Source organism: Phlebotomus argentipes, unplaced genomic scaffold (genome assembly GCF_947086385.1).
Source record: "Phlebotomus argentipes unplaced genomic scaffold, Phlebotomus argentipes genome assembly scaffold_4, whole genome shotgun sequence".
Taxonomy (NCBI): domain Eukaryota; kingdom Metazoa; phylum Arthropoda; class Insecta; order Diptera; family Psychodidae; genus Phlebotomus; species Phlebotomus argentipes.
This window is the reverse complement of record NW_026776174.1, coordinates 7,687,732-7,703,446: the sequence shown is the minus strand read 5'-3', so window position 1 is coordinate 7,703,446 and position 15,715 is coordinate 7,687,732. Positions and strand designations below refer to the sequence as shown.

Genomic DNA, 15,715 nt, shown 5'->3' with positions numbered 1-15,715 from the left:
TGTTGTTAATTGAACTGGCTTCTAAGTATTTCCTGTTCTGCTCATTATTGTTGCAAAAGGCAATCAGGACATTATTATGGATGAAATTAAAGGTCACTGTATCAAAAATTATACAGAAAAATATGTTCTGCTTTATTTTACAACTTTAATTTATTTTAAAGCCACGTAGCTCTATTTTTAAATAGATCTGGTAGAATGTTAGATGCTCTGAAATTCTCGCAAGGCTTCCATAAAGATGACTGTCAGAAGCCTGCGGTTTTCGACAAAAAAGTTGAATGAAACTTGGAAGGAATAAGTAGCAGTGTCGCAACCATTCTACGAAGCTTGCCTCTAAAGCATGTATTGTAGCCTTTATTTGAAGGTTTTAAAATTTTCCGCTCAATTTTTAACAAATTTGAAAATTCAGAGCTAAATTCGCTTCAAATTTTGCCGAATTTACACTAAAAACACTCAAAAAAAACCTTCCAATCTTCCATTAAATTGCTAATATTGCACTGTAATAATTATTTTCTGAATGTTTCATTAAAAGGGAAAATTTAATTTGTAATTATTCAATAATTTTTTCTTAATTTTTCATAATTTTTATTCAAATCTTGAATTTTGTATACAATATTTAATCGTTTTTTGCTTATTCTAAACAATATTTAAATATTTGATTATTTTCTCCACATATTTCCGCCAGAGGGCAACAATTTGAACTTAAAAAATTTAATTTATTGAAATATTTTGCCAAGAATATTCTATTTCACTTGGAAAATGATCATTTTTGATTTTTTTTATTCAAATTTTGATTATTTGATAGTAAAAATCAATATTTAAATATTTGATTGAGACCATTGAGATTTCTCAAAAGTCCGTTAGTGACTTTGCTCTGGGTTTCACTTGATTTTACTGGTATTTTTTTGAAGTCTTGTCTGAAAAACTGAGAATATTAGATTCCAAAGTCGATTTTTAATAATGTTCGAGTATATTTTATCCGATAAAGTCAAGAAAAAGTTCTAAAAAAACGAATTTTTGTATATTGCACAAGAACTTATTTTAAAAAATTTCCAAAAATTTAAAAGATATGACAAATATTATATTTTTTCGAAGTCTAAGAATATTTTTAGGAAAATCCTGAATTTTTGCATCTTTCCTGAATTTGCAGATCTGCAGTAGGCGCAGTGTTAAGAGCTTTTTTGGTGTTTTTATCATTTTCTTATTCCAGCCAGAGTTGGCGGTGTGTTAAATTAATTTCCAGGAGTTTCTCGTGGCACAAAAATGAGAATTTGTGGTCTTGTCACAGATCATCCTCCTTGACTCTAAGATGTGCAGCACACGTCATTTAATATTACCCGCCACGCCTATCACTGCCTTTTATAATGTGGCAGACGTGAGCGGGCTCAGGAGATGGAATTGCATATCGTGTGTCAGGAGAAAAATTCAACGTGAATGGATAAAGTTTTCTTCTTTTACGGGGAAAGAAACGATATGTGAGAACTTTTGTCTCTATCAGCATTTCGGCAACAGTTCGATTGGAAGTTTGCGTTTGATTGGGAGGAAAAACTTTGAGTGCTCCGGCCTGTGCGCTTTCCTTCTCTCTTGGGAAAGGCGTCCAGGAGCGAAGGATGTTTGGGAACGTCTGCCGAAAGGGCTTTCCAGCAAAACTCCTAAGTCGCCATAATTTAGTGCACTTTTTCTTGCCACACATTGGGAATATTTACACCCGCAGCATTTTCAACCCTATTTCCTCAACTCCTCGACCGGGAAAATGCCTTTCCGCCACGCCAGATCCTCCGAAGCGCTGTGTAAGGAAGAAACTTTTTGAAGAACATTAATATGTTTTTTTTTTCTTCTCTCGCCCTCCCGATTTCCACAACGTACATATGTATGATCTGGTTATGAGACATTCTGCGGAAATATCGCTGTGCATCGGATCAAAAGTACATAGGTGTGATTTTATGAATTATTATGATAATTTCGCTCCCATCCGATATTTCCAACACCACGCGGGATTTTGGCAATAAATCTCTCATGTGTCACTGTTTTACGATTTTGCGGAAGCTTCAACAGAATTCTAATTAACCTCCGTAATTAGGAAATTAGTGTTGTTATATTGATTTTTAAGCATAGGCGCACACGGCATATTTATGTAGGCGCATTGTGTTCATGTTTCAAATCCAATGTGATATTTCTACCAAAGATCTTTGGCTGGTAAAAAGAGAATCCATTGTGGTTCAGTAAGGAGATACAATGTTGATATGTTAGATTCGCGCTATTATTTCAGCCAAGGCGGAGATAATACAATAAAGGAAGTGTTCAAAAACTTACAATATTCCTTTCCTGAGCACTTCTTTTACCGACAAAATGTCTGGTTTCGGTAGAAACAACCATAATAACTTTTTTCTAGGTTATTGAACTCGAACATAACCTCAAAAATATTAATTTGGACACGAAAATGTATATTTTGATAACTTTCTGGACGATTTTAAGTTCATTGGTAAATCATAAGAGATGCTTTTGTGATCCAGAAAGCTTCCAAAGAGTGTTCTTGAAGATCTCTTAGTCATATTGAAAGGTTATGGTCGGAAAAGATGTTCAATAAAGTGATTTTCATTGGATTCTGGTAGAAATATTGGATGTTCAAGTCGGAGAAAACGCTAGTTATTGGCAGAATTTAGCGATTTCATGTTAAAAACATTGCTTTTCTGAACCTTTAATGCCTAGAAAGACTGCAAATTGAGTTGAAGTGGAACATAACCTCAAAAATATTGTCTTGATCTTGAAAAATGTTTATTTAGAAAGCGTTCTAGATGATTTTGACTCTAAATCTGCAATTCTTAGTTCATTTGCAAATCATAAACTAATAAAATTGAGTTTTAAAAGCTTTTTTAGTAATATTTTTGAGGTTATGGTCGGAAAAGGCATCCAAAATAAATGGTTTTAAGTGAATTTTTGCGGAAATGTCGAATGGAAAGTGAAGAGAATCATTACAATATGGGAATTAGTATGCAAAAAGGCCAAATTTTAAAGAAGTGTCAAGAAGTGCGATGTACAGATTTAAGGCATATTGTTTTCCCCTTGATTTCTGCGAAATTTCTGGCATGTGGAAGGTTTTCTTGTTAGAATCTAAATATTTTGGATTCAAGCCATATTCCAATGACTAGATTTCAGAGAATGACATTAATCTAATAACTTTTCTTAGTACAAATTGAGATAAACATGCATCAAAATCTCGTGTCTTCAATTTATCATTTCTCCAAAATACTTCATGAATACATCTTCATGAGAGTAATGTAAATAGGTCAGAAAGCGCCCGTGATATATGTTACGTATAAAAATGCTTTAGCCATAATCACTAAGATTAAGATTGATTGCAACTCTTCTTCGCGCACGTTGGATTTTTATTTTCGGTGCAACACTGTGTGGAAAATCCACGCTTTTGGCTTCTCTCATCTTGCCTCGCATTCATTATTTGACTTATATTTGGCAATTTGCTACAGCGAAGTACATTTTGTGTTGGAATTATTTAACAAGACTGTCGGCAAAAAACCTCATCTCGTGGGCGAGGAGTGTAAAAGGAGTCAAAGTAAACAAAACCGCACAGCGAAGAGGCAAAAAGAAGCAAAAAGAAACGGTTGAGCTTTGATGAAAGTTCGCCGTTTGAATCGGCAAAATCGTGCGATTGCCGATAACTTGAACGATGGCGTCACGAAGTGCGGCGAAAAGTTCTAATGCTCTGTCATCAGCTGTCAACCATTTTTCCAACAAAGTAATTTTTACGCTGCATTTCTTTATGAAATTGACGTGGCATTTGCATTTCCCACCCAATTAATCGTCAACTTTGTGATTGCTGTGTCTGCGCGTCGCGGTGGTGATACAATTGAGCGATGGGACTCACGATATCCAGCCTTTTTTCACGCCTCTTCGGCGAGAAACAGATGCGAATTCTTATGGGTGAGGTTATGGCGTTTCTGGGCGAAGGCTTCCGGGAGAGGCTCTTGTGACGTGTGTTTTTCCCTCCCTCCCCGCAGTGGGCCTCGATGCTGCCGGCAAGACAACAATTCTGTACAAGCTGAAGCTGGGCGAGATTGTCACGACCATTCCAACGATTGGCTTCAACGTCGAGACTGTTCAATACAAAAATATCTGCTTCACTGTGTGGGATGTTGGTGGCCAGGACAAAATTCGACCCCTCTGGAGACACTACTTCCAGAACACGCAGGGCCTCATCTTCGTGGTGGATTCCAATGATAGAGAGCGCGTGGGCGAGGCCGAGAAGGAACTGCAGAACATGGTGAGTTGTGCGCTTATCAAATTTCCCTGATGTTTTTGATTGTGTTTTGACCCGAATTTTCCGCAATTTGCAGCTGACGGAGGACGAGCTGAAGGACGCTGTAATTCTAATATTTGCCAATAAGCAAGATTTGCCGAATGCAATGACCGCGGCCGAGCTGACGGACAAGCTGAACCTCAATCAGATGCGAAACCGCCGCTGGTACATTCAGGCCACCTGCGCCACGCAGGGTCACGGCTTGTACGAGGGACTAGATTGGCTGTCCAATGAACTGGTTAAGAAATAGACATCTCACCCACTTTCCTCACTCGCGAACACACACGAAACCCGGTGAAATTGGTGGAAAACCACGGAGAAGATAAAAAAGAAAATGGCACACAGATTTGTGTACGGAAGTTTATTTTAACAATAATATGTCTTAGATACTACGCCAGAATTTTGACTATGTCATCCACCAGCGGATTGTGGATGGCCGACACGACGTCCAGCAGCGAGGCGGAGCACTCGCGGAACTCCCTGGCGCAGGACACGCCGCTGCGGCCCAGCTGCTCTGCCCTGAAGTACTCGTTGTCCGAGTGCTGCGAAATGGGATCGCTGGATGTGGACGGCGTCAGGAGGATGTGGATGAGTTCGGCCAGAATGCCACTCTTGCGGTTGAAGGGCACCTCGGCGGTCTCGCAAATCACCCTCAGGACGCACGCACGTCCGCCAAAGCCACGCCTAGAGAGGGATGAAGAAGTGAGAGTGATTAGATGCGTGGAAGGGGATGAAAAACACTTCGGTACTCATTGGCGATGGCCTCCAGTCCTCTGTAAACGTGCCAGCGTGTGTGATCGATGGTGAAGTCATCGTCGGTGGGAAAGGCTTCGTCCACGTCCTTCTCCTCCTCCTCCTTGTCATCTTCCTCGTCGTCTCTCATCCACTCCCAGTCCTCCTCGTCCACGGCTATCGAGTTCCCGTCAATGAGCACACTGTCGGCGTTGTACACCTCCCTGTGCCCCTCCAGCAGGTCCGGGAGGATGTGAGAGTGATTGGAGGGCGCATCCCGTCGGGTCTTCTTCGTTTCCCACACGGGACTGATGCGCAAATGCTCAGGCGTCGTGGGGAGGAAGTACTGCGCCTTCAGCACATATCCTGTGGTCACGGCGACCGACTCCAGATCCAGGGGGATACCAATGCCGAAGATGAATTGGTGCCGAGTGGGAGCAGTCGGTGGGAAGATGAGGAAGCGCTTCTCCCGCGTCAAGCTGTGACTCTCGGCAGAGGTGCGGGAGAAGAGCCACAGTGTGAGGAGGAAACACTGTAATTTCATCTCTACGGCACGGCGCTGGGAAAGTGACTGAACATGCTAATCTCTGGCCAGAGCGGTGATGGCTTGAGATGGGAGAATCGGAGTTCTAATTGATCTTTGTGGAACAATTAACACAGCAAATACAGCACCGTTACCCACTGAAGTCCACAACTATTTCAGAGATTTGCTCAATGTGTCGCCAAATGACCTGCATAAGTGGAGAAATAAAGCCAAGATGTTGTATTTCTGCGTGTTTGTTATTAATAATTTCTGTTTTTATTCTGCTCTTCCGGCAACTTTTGACCGTTATTCTTGTCCCTTCGTTTGAATTTTGCGAATTTTGCCACCGCGATCGCTGCGATCGCTTTTCGCCGCGTGTGAAGCGAGCAGCGAATCGTGATCGGCTGGGAATGGAAAAAAACAATATGGAGTTTTCGTCAGAGTGAACTGCAAACTTTGTAATAATTTGTTTGTTTCTGAAGAAAAAACTGTTAGTTGCGTGAATTTTTATTGAAGATCCCCGAGATAAGCTCGAACAGAAGTGATCTGAGGTGAAATTGGTGAAGACAGTGACGTTGTGAAGCGCATTCGCTGTGCTGAAATGCAGTCCAATGATGGTGAGAAGCGGACGAGGATGTCGAAGGCTGAATGGAGTGGCGGAAATGGTCGGCGTGCGGGCAATGTGGCCGCTTGGCAGCCTCAGTTGCCCATCCTGCGATACCGTCCGCCGGGCCCCGCGGCGACCACTGTGCCGCTGATGCCGCAGGCGCCGATGAGCATGGCTCCCAAGGGCCACGTGTACACGACAGCGCCGGAGCCGCAGTATCCGCCGCACGCGCCGCACTTCGGGATGCCCATGCAACCGCCGCCGGTGTCCTATGTGCCGCAGGTCTATCCGCCGCCGATGCCCATCCAGAGCTTCCCGCTGGGCCCGGAATGGGGTCCTCCGCTGCCGCGCCCCAAAGTCTCCTTCGCGGCCATGTACGCGCCGCAGCCGTCGAGCGGCAACAACAAGAATCACTGGGAAAGAGCCGCGCCCCATGCCGTCGCCATTGTGGATCCGAACTCCAAGAAGGACATCCGCAAGGAGCACATCGAGAGCTTCCGCAAGAGCTCTCCCGACGCCTGCGAGAAGTGCGGCTCGGCGGCCGAAGAGGCCGCCAAAGCGGCCGCCATTGCCAAGAGTCTCGAGGCGCCGGACGAGGCGAGTGAACTCCAATTCCTTCAGGAAAGCGTGATTTCCGCTGAGGACGAAACCATCGCCAAGTGCGATCTGGCGGACATCACGTGCGACAGTCCGACAAACATCATTAGAGACATTCCGACGGACAAGGAGACGCCAACTGAGCAACCTGACACAGGATCTGAAGGTAAGACGACAATGAATTACGGAAAATCGCCTACTTTGAAATCGACGAGTGAATTGAAAACGTTTGTCTTGTGTATTTTTGAAAAGTTCTTTTAAAAATTTAAAATTTGTATTTCATAGGACAATAATGAGAAATATTATTTATCCAAAAAAACGAATTAAATAAATTCTTGTTTTGTGGTGTAAACTATAAAAAATCGAAGAAAATTGCCTAAAACTGTAGTCAAACTTAACTGAAATAATTTAAAGATTACCAAAAATTTTCTAAAATGTTCTTAGTTTTTAAATGAATATAATATTTGTTATATCTTTTAATTTTTTTCACTTCAAAACTTTGAAGAAAAGTACAATTAAAGAATAAAAAGTTTATTTTTTGAGCTTCTTTGAATAATATATACTGTAAAACTTAATAAATATCAACTTTGAAAACAAATAATCTTAATTTAACTATTAAATTTCTCATAATTTGATCAAAAATTTCAAAAAAATATCGATGAAATGAACTGAAAAATTTTAAAAAGAAATATTATAACAATAACAGAACAATCAGAAGTTTTTTTTAGGGTTCTGTAACAAATTCGATAAACTTTAAAGCGATTTTAACGCTAAATTAAAAACTTTGTTTTTTTTTTTAATTCTTTTTAACCACGATTTTGACCTTTCATGATTTTCGATTCACCCGTCGTAAATGAAATTTCAATTTTAGGTCGAATTTTCATCTGTAGTGTACAAATTTACAGGAAAAAATTACCAAATCTATTCTTTTATTGTAGAATTTGTCCTTTATTAATAACTAATTCGTTTTTATCCACGAAACATGACGATTAAAGTAGGATTCTTTGATAGACTTTATTGATTTATATACAGTTGTATTGAAGCCTCGATTTAATCCTATTATATAAAGTATACAAACTGATTCAATGCTTTGAGTAAAGCTTGCGTTTCATGTATATATTGAATTATAATTTATTTTATAAAGAACAATTCTATTCATTTGCGTGAGTGTTCGAATATTGATGAAAGGCTGAATTATATTTTGTGCTTTTGAAACTTCTCAAAATATTCACTGGTGGACAAATTTTGAGAAACTTTCTATTCCAATATTTAAATAGAATTTTGCAACTTTATATTTCCAACTTGTGGCTCGGGTTGATTCAAAGGTTTATCGATTATTTGGCTGAGGTTGCGGTCTTTCATGGGATTTTAGTTTAATTAATTGATATAAGAGGAAATATGTGGGTCAATATGGTATTAAAGAAGTTATAAACTTTGAGTTTCCACACATTTCAGCAGTTAGTTTTGTGTGTGTGAATAAATGTTTTCGAGAGACTTAAGAAAATTGTCAAAACGAGAATTTAATTCTATAGAATGAAATTTCAATCCATCGAAATGCTTTCTTTTGATCTTTTTTTCTTTATGTGTTCTGCATATTTTATATAATATGATGAGATTTCTGATTTAAGACACAATTTGACGGCTTGAATTCTTGAGATCAGATTCATTTGAAATTCGCAACGGTGTCGAAATACGGAGTTTTTGTCGATTTTCTTAATTTCTTTGTTCTTTTTAACATGCAGACTGAAAATTATTCTTTCTATTTCAGAAATAAAATACTTGTTTCATTGATTCTCCAATACGTTCCGGAATGTATGGCGAACAATAATAATTTTAAACTGTAATTTTCGTGTGTTTCTGGAAAAAATAGACTTAATATTATAGTTTGATACGTTTTGATGTTATTTCTAAAGTTATTTTATGCTTGAAATCATTAATAAACACATTATTTTATTATTTTCTAAGCATCAATATTAATATTTTAATAATTTTCACTCGTTAAAAATATGCTTGTGATAATTTTTTAAATAAAATTAATCCTTGAAGTCTTGTAAAGTTAAGAAATATGTACTTAATTTTTGTTTTAACATTTTAAAATTAATTCATGTTTTTTTTGCATAACTTACTAATTTTATTGGTAATAATTAATGTTAAAAAAAATCAAGGAACACAATAAATACTCATTATTTTCTGTAGTTTGTAATGAAATATGTTTTATCATTTGAATATCTTGTGTTATAAAAATTAGGTTAATTTGAATGACAAACGCTGTAATTACAGACGACTAATAATATATTTCAGTAGTTAGAGACTAATTATCTGTTTATATTTCTGTCTTTGGCTTCGTTGCAACTTTACTTTCATATCATATTAAATGAGCTGTCAAAAATATGAATTCATAGAAAGGCGTTGCAAGATTACGATTCGTATTATTTACTAATGTGGAGAATTTATCTTTTGTGAAACATGAAAGATAAAAAGAGTCAGAAAATTCACGTGAAAACTATGGAAATAGACAATAATGATGTTTTTATGTAAATAAACACACATTTATTGGATTTTTCTGGCCATTTGTGCACATTTCAATGCAACAGATTGGGGTTATGTGTTTTCGGATCCTTTGATTTTATTTATTCTTCACGCGTTCATGTCGTGACACGCACGAAAATGCGACTGTGCTGAAATGTCACAACAAAGACATCTTCCAGGACATTCTGGCCAGCAAAATCCTTCAAGAATCTCATCGAAAACACGCCCAATGTCAAGAATTGTCGCTGATGAAGATGTCTTGTCACTGGAATTTAGTATTTTGCACTGTTGAACACATTCTTCGCTTTTAAAACATTCCTTGGCAATTGCCGAAAATTCCTGGAAGTTCCTTGAGATTAGTTTCGGAGGAACATGGAAAAATGCACTTGAAAGTGACTTTCTGATAGCGGAAATTCGTATTAAATAAACCCTAAATTTGTCTTGCAACGCCTTCTCGATCGTCTTTCATTCTCACTTTACACTAGCGCCACCGGACGGTCGCTAATATAAGCTATGAAAATGTAAAGTTGCAACGAATCATTTGTTGGTTTATGTCTTTGTTTTGGATATAAATAAAAATGATACGACAAGCGGATATTTAAACGACAATGTTTATTTAAAATGCAAACGATGTTTTACAACTCTCTGGAACATGCTTTGAATTCTTTAAAATATATTTATAATGTTAATTAACATGCTCAATATTACACGCTCTCTTCTGTGTTTTTTTTGACCTTTTATTCTTCAACTAATTTATTAATGTAAATAGACGAAAAGGAGGTTTTTCTAATGCGATGTGATGTTTTGAAAACTTGCAGATTTTTCCACTCCATTGGAACTGACATCGAGTGAGGGAACGACTGAGGAGTGTGTGGAAGAGGAGCTCGGAGTGGCGAGTGACAATGCGTCAGTGGAGACAGGTGAGAGTCAGCAGGAGGAATGCGCAATTGCCATTGCCCTGAAAATGGGCGATGATGAGGAGGAGGAGGAGGAGGAGGAGGAGGAGGAAGATGCGGAGGAGGAAAGAAGAATCCTCGAAGTGCCCGCAGAGATTAGCCGAAAGCAGTACACGCTGGAGATCATGCACAAGTTGAGGCACAAGAAGACTTATGTGAAGCACATAATGGACCTGAAGAAGAAGTGTCCATGTGTCATTCGGAGCATTGATGTGAAGAGGACACAGATTGTGAATAATCTGTTTCCACATTATGCACTGAAGAATAATGAAAATGTCATAATCACAACGAGATGCAAGAGGGATCAACATGGTGGAGGAAGTGCAGGGAGGAAATTGTCACCGAAGCGATGTGCTAAATTGTCTGCTGTGAAAGCTCAATCAGACGTAATTCACGTGAGTTTATCTATGCATGAGGATGTGAAGTTGAATGTGGTGGAGAATGCATGGAAGCCGTCTGTGTTTGCTAAGAAAATGCCAAGTGATGCCGATGAGCGTGTGGAGACGGAGAATTTACTGAAGTTGTTTCGGGGAATTCTCAATAAGATCACACCGAAGAACTTCGGGGCGCTGCTGATGCAGGTGAAGGAGTTGAAAATCGATACGAAGGAGAGACTGGACGCTGTGATTGATTTGGTGTTTGAGAAGGCTGTGACGGAGCCGAAATTCAAGGAGTGCTACACGAAGCTCAGCAAGCAAATCTCGATGGTGTACAAACCGCCGCCGGAGTTGATGGCAGAGCAGGCGATGGATTTCAGGCGGATGTTGCTCAATCGCGTCCAGCATGAGTTTGGCACGTGTGTTGAGATGTCAAAGAAGAGTGGCGCTGACTTTGACACAGAGACGGATTATGATGTGATGCGAAAGCGCGCCATTGGATCTGTTCAATTTGTTGGGGAGCTTTTTAATTTTCAACTGCTCGCGGTGAAAACGATGAAAAGCTGCGCGCAGAGTCTCTTGAAATGTGGCACATTGATGTCAATAGAGCTCTTTTGCAATCTGATTACAACAATTGGTTGCCAAATGGAGAGGCAGGAGAAGAGTTCGGCACGAGTGCTGATCCAGCGCGTGAAGGATGTGGTCAAAACGGAGAAGAAGAAGTTTCCCAGTCGCATAAAGTTCATGGTTATGGATTTGGATGATCTGCAGAAGACGTGGATTAAGGAGATTAGCGCCAATTCCACGAAAGATACCAAAAAACCTATGTAATTTTCTTTTTTTTTCTCTCTTTATGAAATTTCACTAGTTAGTTTAGGATAAATTCAAAGATACATCAAATCATAAAGAAATTTTCACGCACTTTGATGTAATACATGAAAATAAGCTTTAATCAAACATTCAATGATTACCTAATGAATAGTTTATTGACTGAAATGTTCTACTTGTAATCGAATGATCTCTGGAATATAACTAACTATTCTAAAACTACAATAAACAAGTAAAAACTCAAAATGCAAGCTTTTCCTGGTCTTTGTCCTTTGGCAGCAGCAAATTGATGTGAATGGCTTTCATGGAGAGCAAGGGGGAGATAATACGGCTGAACAGTGTCTGTGATTCTTCCAGAACTGTGGCAGTCAAGGGGAAAATCACCTGCGGTTTCAGACCATTAATCTTGTGATTATTCAGTAAATTTCTCCACAAATTGCCGCTAGAAGGCAGCAGTTTAAAGGTATAAAGAAGTTCTGATTGCATTTCACAAACCTCTGAATAATCTGATGATAAAATATGGATTTTTATGCGCAAACAGCTTCATTTTCGTGCTCAAATTTCCTTTTCTCCTGGTCAGGATCACGCCAGGAAGACATAAAATGTGAAAATACGTAAGAAGATGGAGAAAATTATGCGAGAAATGCGATATTAGCGTCCCCCACGCCAACTTTGCTGCCCTCCGGCGGCGATATGAGTAGATAATGATCAAATATAATTAAATTTCAATCAAATATTCATTAAATATTTGAAAATAATTTGATTTAATTGAATGTGTTGCCGAAAATATTCAATCTTTGATTATTTGTAATATAATCAAAACACAAATTGATATTTAAATATTTAATTGAGACCATTAAGATTGTTCAAAAATCGCCTAGTGATTTTCCTTTTGATGACAAGGCTTAAAACATGCGTTTTCCCTATGCTTTTCTGAACTTTACAGATTTTTCAACCGTCTAAATTATCATAACCTCAAATTTAAGGGTCTCTGGACCCAAAATAGACGCCATTTTTACTTGTATGATCTTTAAAACTTACAGAGAAGCAGTATTTAAGAAATATTTCAAGTTTACAGCAATTATTTTGATGTAATTCACATTTCAATCACTTTTTCAATACACTTTGGACCATAACCTAAAAATTATCCTTGAAATTTTGTTATTTTAGAGTAGAAATTCAATCAAACGGCTCGTAAAATAGACAATTTTGTATCCTGGAACAATATTTTAGAGGTTATGATTATTCTTTGCGCAAATTAATGCTTTTTAACACTGAATTCTTGTGATATTGCGTTAAGTTCTGTATATCACTTCTGACGATAATATCTCCTCCTTGACGGAGAGCATTTCAAGTCCACCTCTGAGCTTTTTAGCGTGTTACTTAATGTCTCTGCATAGTGAAGTATGTTTGAAAAGCTGAGCCAACAGTTGACGAGAATATTTGGGGACTTTTTACCCAAAAGATTGTCTGATATTCCAGAGTTGGTGAAATAATATTCCTAATACAGAGATGAGCATAAATACGTTATAATTAAATATGAGGAGAAAATGTTGAAACAGAGAATTAGAGTTGGAGGATTAGTGAGGTAATACTGTTGATGTTGTTTCGTGAAATCTCCTTCAGGGCACAGAACTCTCCCGCCCTCGGATTGTCGCTAAGTGAGCGATGAGTCGGGGCGGTTGTGCGTGCGACTGTATTATTGTAGCAACATGGAATATGTGGAGTAATAAGTTTAAATAATTGGCCAACATAGTGCTGGAGAGGTTGCGAAGGTGGGAACCAGAATGGTGGGCTTGGGAGAACTGTACGTACCTCAGAATAATTTATATAAATCAAGTGCCGAATTGGCTGTAATGCGGTGAGAGCGGTTTGGAGCTTGAAGATTCGAGGAAACTTCACAAATGCTCCATTTTCGAGTGCTATAATTGAATCATTTAGCCGGCCAGTTTGTGAATTGAGTGCCATTGCAACTTGTCCACTATGTATAGGAGGAAGAAGACCTGCACATATTTGCCTCCTCTCTAATGGTATGTGAGAGAGTGTATATAGGGAAAAGGACGTGATAGGCGAACGCCAAGGGTCGCTTATGGGTAAGCTGGGCGACGCTGTCAACTCGAACTCTGACAGACTCGATTTGAAGCTAAACTGAAGTGATTTTGGATATAATTTTATTTATTATCTGTTGAAATTTACTTTAACCACCATAAATAAAGTTCCTTAGTTTGTTCTATACTTAAAAGTACTAAAAAGCACATGTTAATTGATGGATTTCAATCGCCACAAAGTAGGCAATTCAGTAGATTCGTGAGTCTCAGCAGAATAAGTAGAGCGAAACGGCATCTCAGGTAAATCTCAGGTTCTATGGCATTGACGAAAAAGAATGAGCACATTTTAGAAACGTCTCAATCTTGACTATCAAAGTATCTATAAACTTCATTCAAAATATTTTGACTTTGAATAAAATTTTGGACTTAAAAATTATATAGAGATAGAAGCCGATCAAGGTGAAAACTTTGAACCCCCATATCTCCCCTCCTATGATTTCAATCTTCATGAAAGGGGGTTCGTTGGAAAGGTCTCGACCTCAGCTGCAACATACTAAAATTTAAAGAAAGTTTACAGTCTAGTTTTCGAGTTATTCGATTTCAAAATTTCAAAAAAAGGTTTTTTTTATTTTAGCACCTCTAGCGGTGATCCTACCAAATTATGATGTTTGAGTGAAAGATTGAATTTTACGAGATCCATCTAATGAGCTTTCAATCATTCAAATCGGATAACTAGAAACGGAATTATAGCCATTTTTAGTTTTGGAAATTTGGACCCTAATATCTAGGGTCCGGAAGGACCTAGGTCTTTGAGTGGCGAATTGTTGGAAAGGTCTTAATACCAGCTGTAACATACTGAAATTTGGAGAAGATCCATGCCATAGGGGCTGAACAAATGAGCAAAACGTTTTTTGAGGGTGTTCAAAATGGCGGAAGGAGGAGTGGAGGGTTAAATTTGACATCACCAAATTCTAGCGGCAGTAGGACTTTTGACCTTTGGTGAAAACCGCATGTCGATATCTCTTACCGTTTAACCCATGGACGAAAGCAAAAAAGTGACCCCCTTTTTATGTTATGTTTCGTCATAATTAGCCTCCCTGAGGGTATTTTAGTCAATTGTGCAACGTTTGCTTTCTTGCGCGATTGCGGAGAGAGCCGGGCGTCGCCCAGCGCAGTTGTCGCATCCTGGCCGAATGTGGGCACACAGGCTGCACGTGCAGATCGCTGAGTGCCAAGAAACTGACCTCCGGCTGGCCGAGTCCCGTGCTTGGGTCAATTGTTTACTTAAGCACCTAAAGCACACAGGGCGTGTGTGCACTTTTGCCGAGCCACACATCTCTCGCTCCATTCTAACGTATGACAACTGAAGAGCCAAAGTATGGCTTATGGAGAGGACGAAAATTGTGAGTGCCTCGCAAAGGACTTGACAAAGGGAAATGTTTGCGCGCATGGAAGAGTGCATCAACTCTGAAATGCAGCATTTATTAAATGGGATGCGGCATAGGAGACAGCAGGGCAACTGCTAACACTGCACTTTTCAATCTCTCTCTCTATTTTTTTTTCTCCCGTCACACGCTGTTGAGTTGAAATATTTCCATGGAAATTGTTTACTCATTTCTCCATAGAGTAAATAGTTTCCTTTTCAGCTTCACGCACTCTAAACATTTGGTAAAAATATAATACAACTATAAGAAAAAAATGCAATCTTTGCTGTGACAAAAGTACAAATATGAGTTCACTTTTACCGCAAATTAAATGTGTGTTAAATTTGTACTTTCATGCACTGCACACGTTGCAGTGAACATAATTGTCGCATTTCAATTAGAAGGACTAAAATTGAAATAATGGTCATAATTGGACATTATTTCCTCCATGCGAGATCGCACACTGCGTCAAGGGAGAGATAAGATAGGCAGAAGTGGTGTACCAGACTAGTAAGAGTGCAGGAAGTGCTCAAAACTTACAATATTCTTTTCCTGAATGCTTATTTTATTGACAAATTATCAAGATTCTTTGGATTTCCTTCGATTTTCACTCAGAATCGATTTTTTTTCTAGGTTATGTAATGAATCACGAACAGATTTAGTGAATAATTCGCATTCTAACAAAACTGTACACCACTTGGAGACACTTCCACAGTCTCTATAAAGAATTCCAAACACTTCAGACACTTCTAAACGTCTCTCAAGGCATTTTCTATCGGTTT

At 38.8% G+C, this 15,715-nt stretch overlaps 3 protein-coding genes across 3 annotated transcripts; 2 read left to right on the top strand and 1 right to left on the bottom strand.

Annotated features, from left to right (window-relative positions):
* Positions 1-3,725: 3,725 nt before the first annotated feature.
* On the top strand, positions 3,726-4,704 carry LOC132258234 (ADP-ribosylation factor 2). Its single transcript, XM_059755442.1, has 3 exons — positions 3,726-3,936; positions 4,014-4,276; positions 4,350-4,704. The coding sequence occupies exons 1-3, from the start codon at positions 3,870-3,872 to the stop codon at positions 4,560-4,562; spliced, it is 543 nt and encodes a 180-aa protein (XP_059611425.1). The 5' UTR covers positions 3,726-3,869; the 3' UTR covers positions 4,563-4,704.
* On the bottom strand, positions 4,700-5,795 carry LOC132258227 (uncharacterized). The gene is made up of 2 exons (XM_059755429.1): positions 5,062-5,795; positions 4,700-4,996 (listed from the first exon to the last, which is right to left on the bottom strand). The coding sequence occupies exons 1-2, from the start codon at positions 5,586-5,588 to the stop codon at positions 4,702-4,704; spliced, it is 822 nt and encodes a 273-aa protein (XP_059611412.1). The 5' UTR covers positions 5,589-5,795; the 3' UTR covers positions 4,700-4,701.
* Positions 5,796-6,168: 373 nt separating this feature from the next.
* Positions 6,169-11,699, top strand: LOC132258404 (eukaryotic translation initiation factor 4 gamma 1-like). The gene is made up of 2 exons (XM_059755729.1): positions 6,169-6,937; positions 10,119-11,699. Exons 1-2 carry the CDS (start codon positions 6,169-6,171, stop codon positions 11,462-11,464), a joined length of 2,115 nt encoding a protein of 704 aa, XP_059611712.1. The 3' UTR covers positions 11,465-11,699.
* Positions 11,700-15,715: the final 4,016 nt, after the last annotated feature.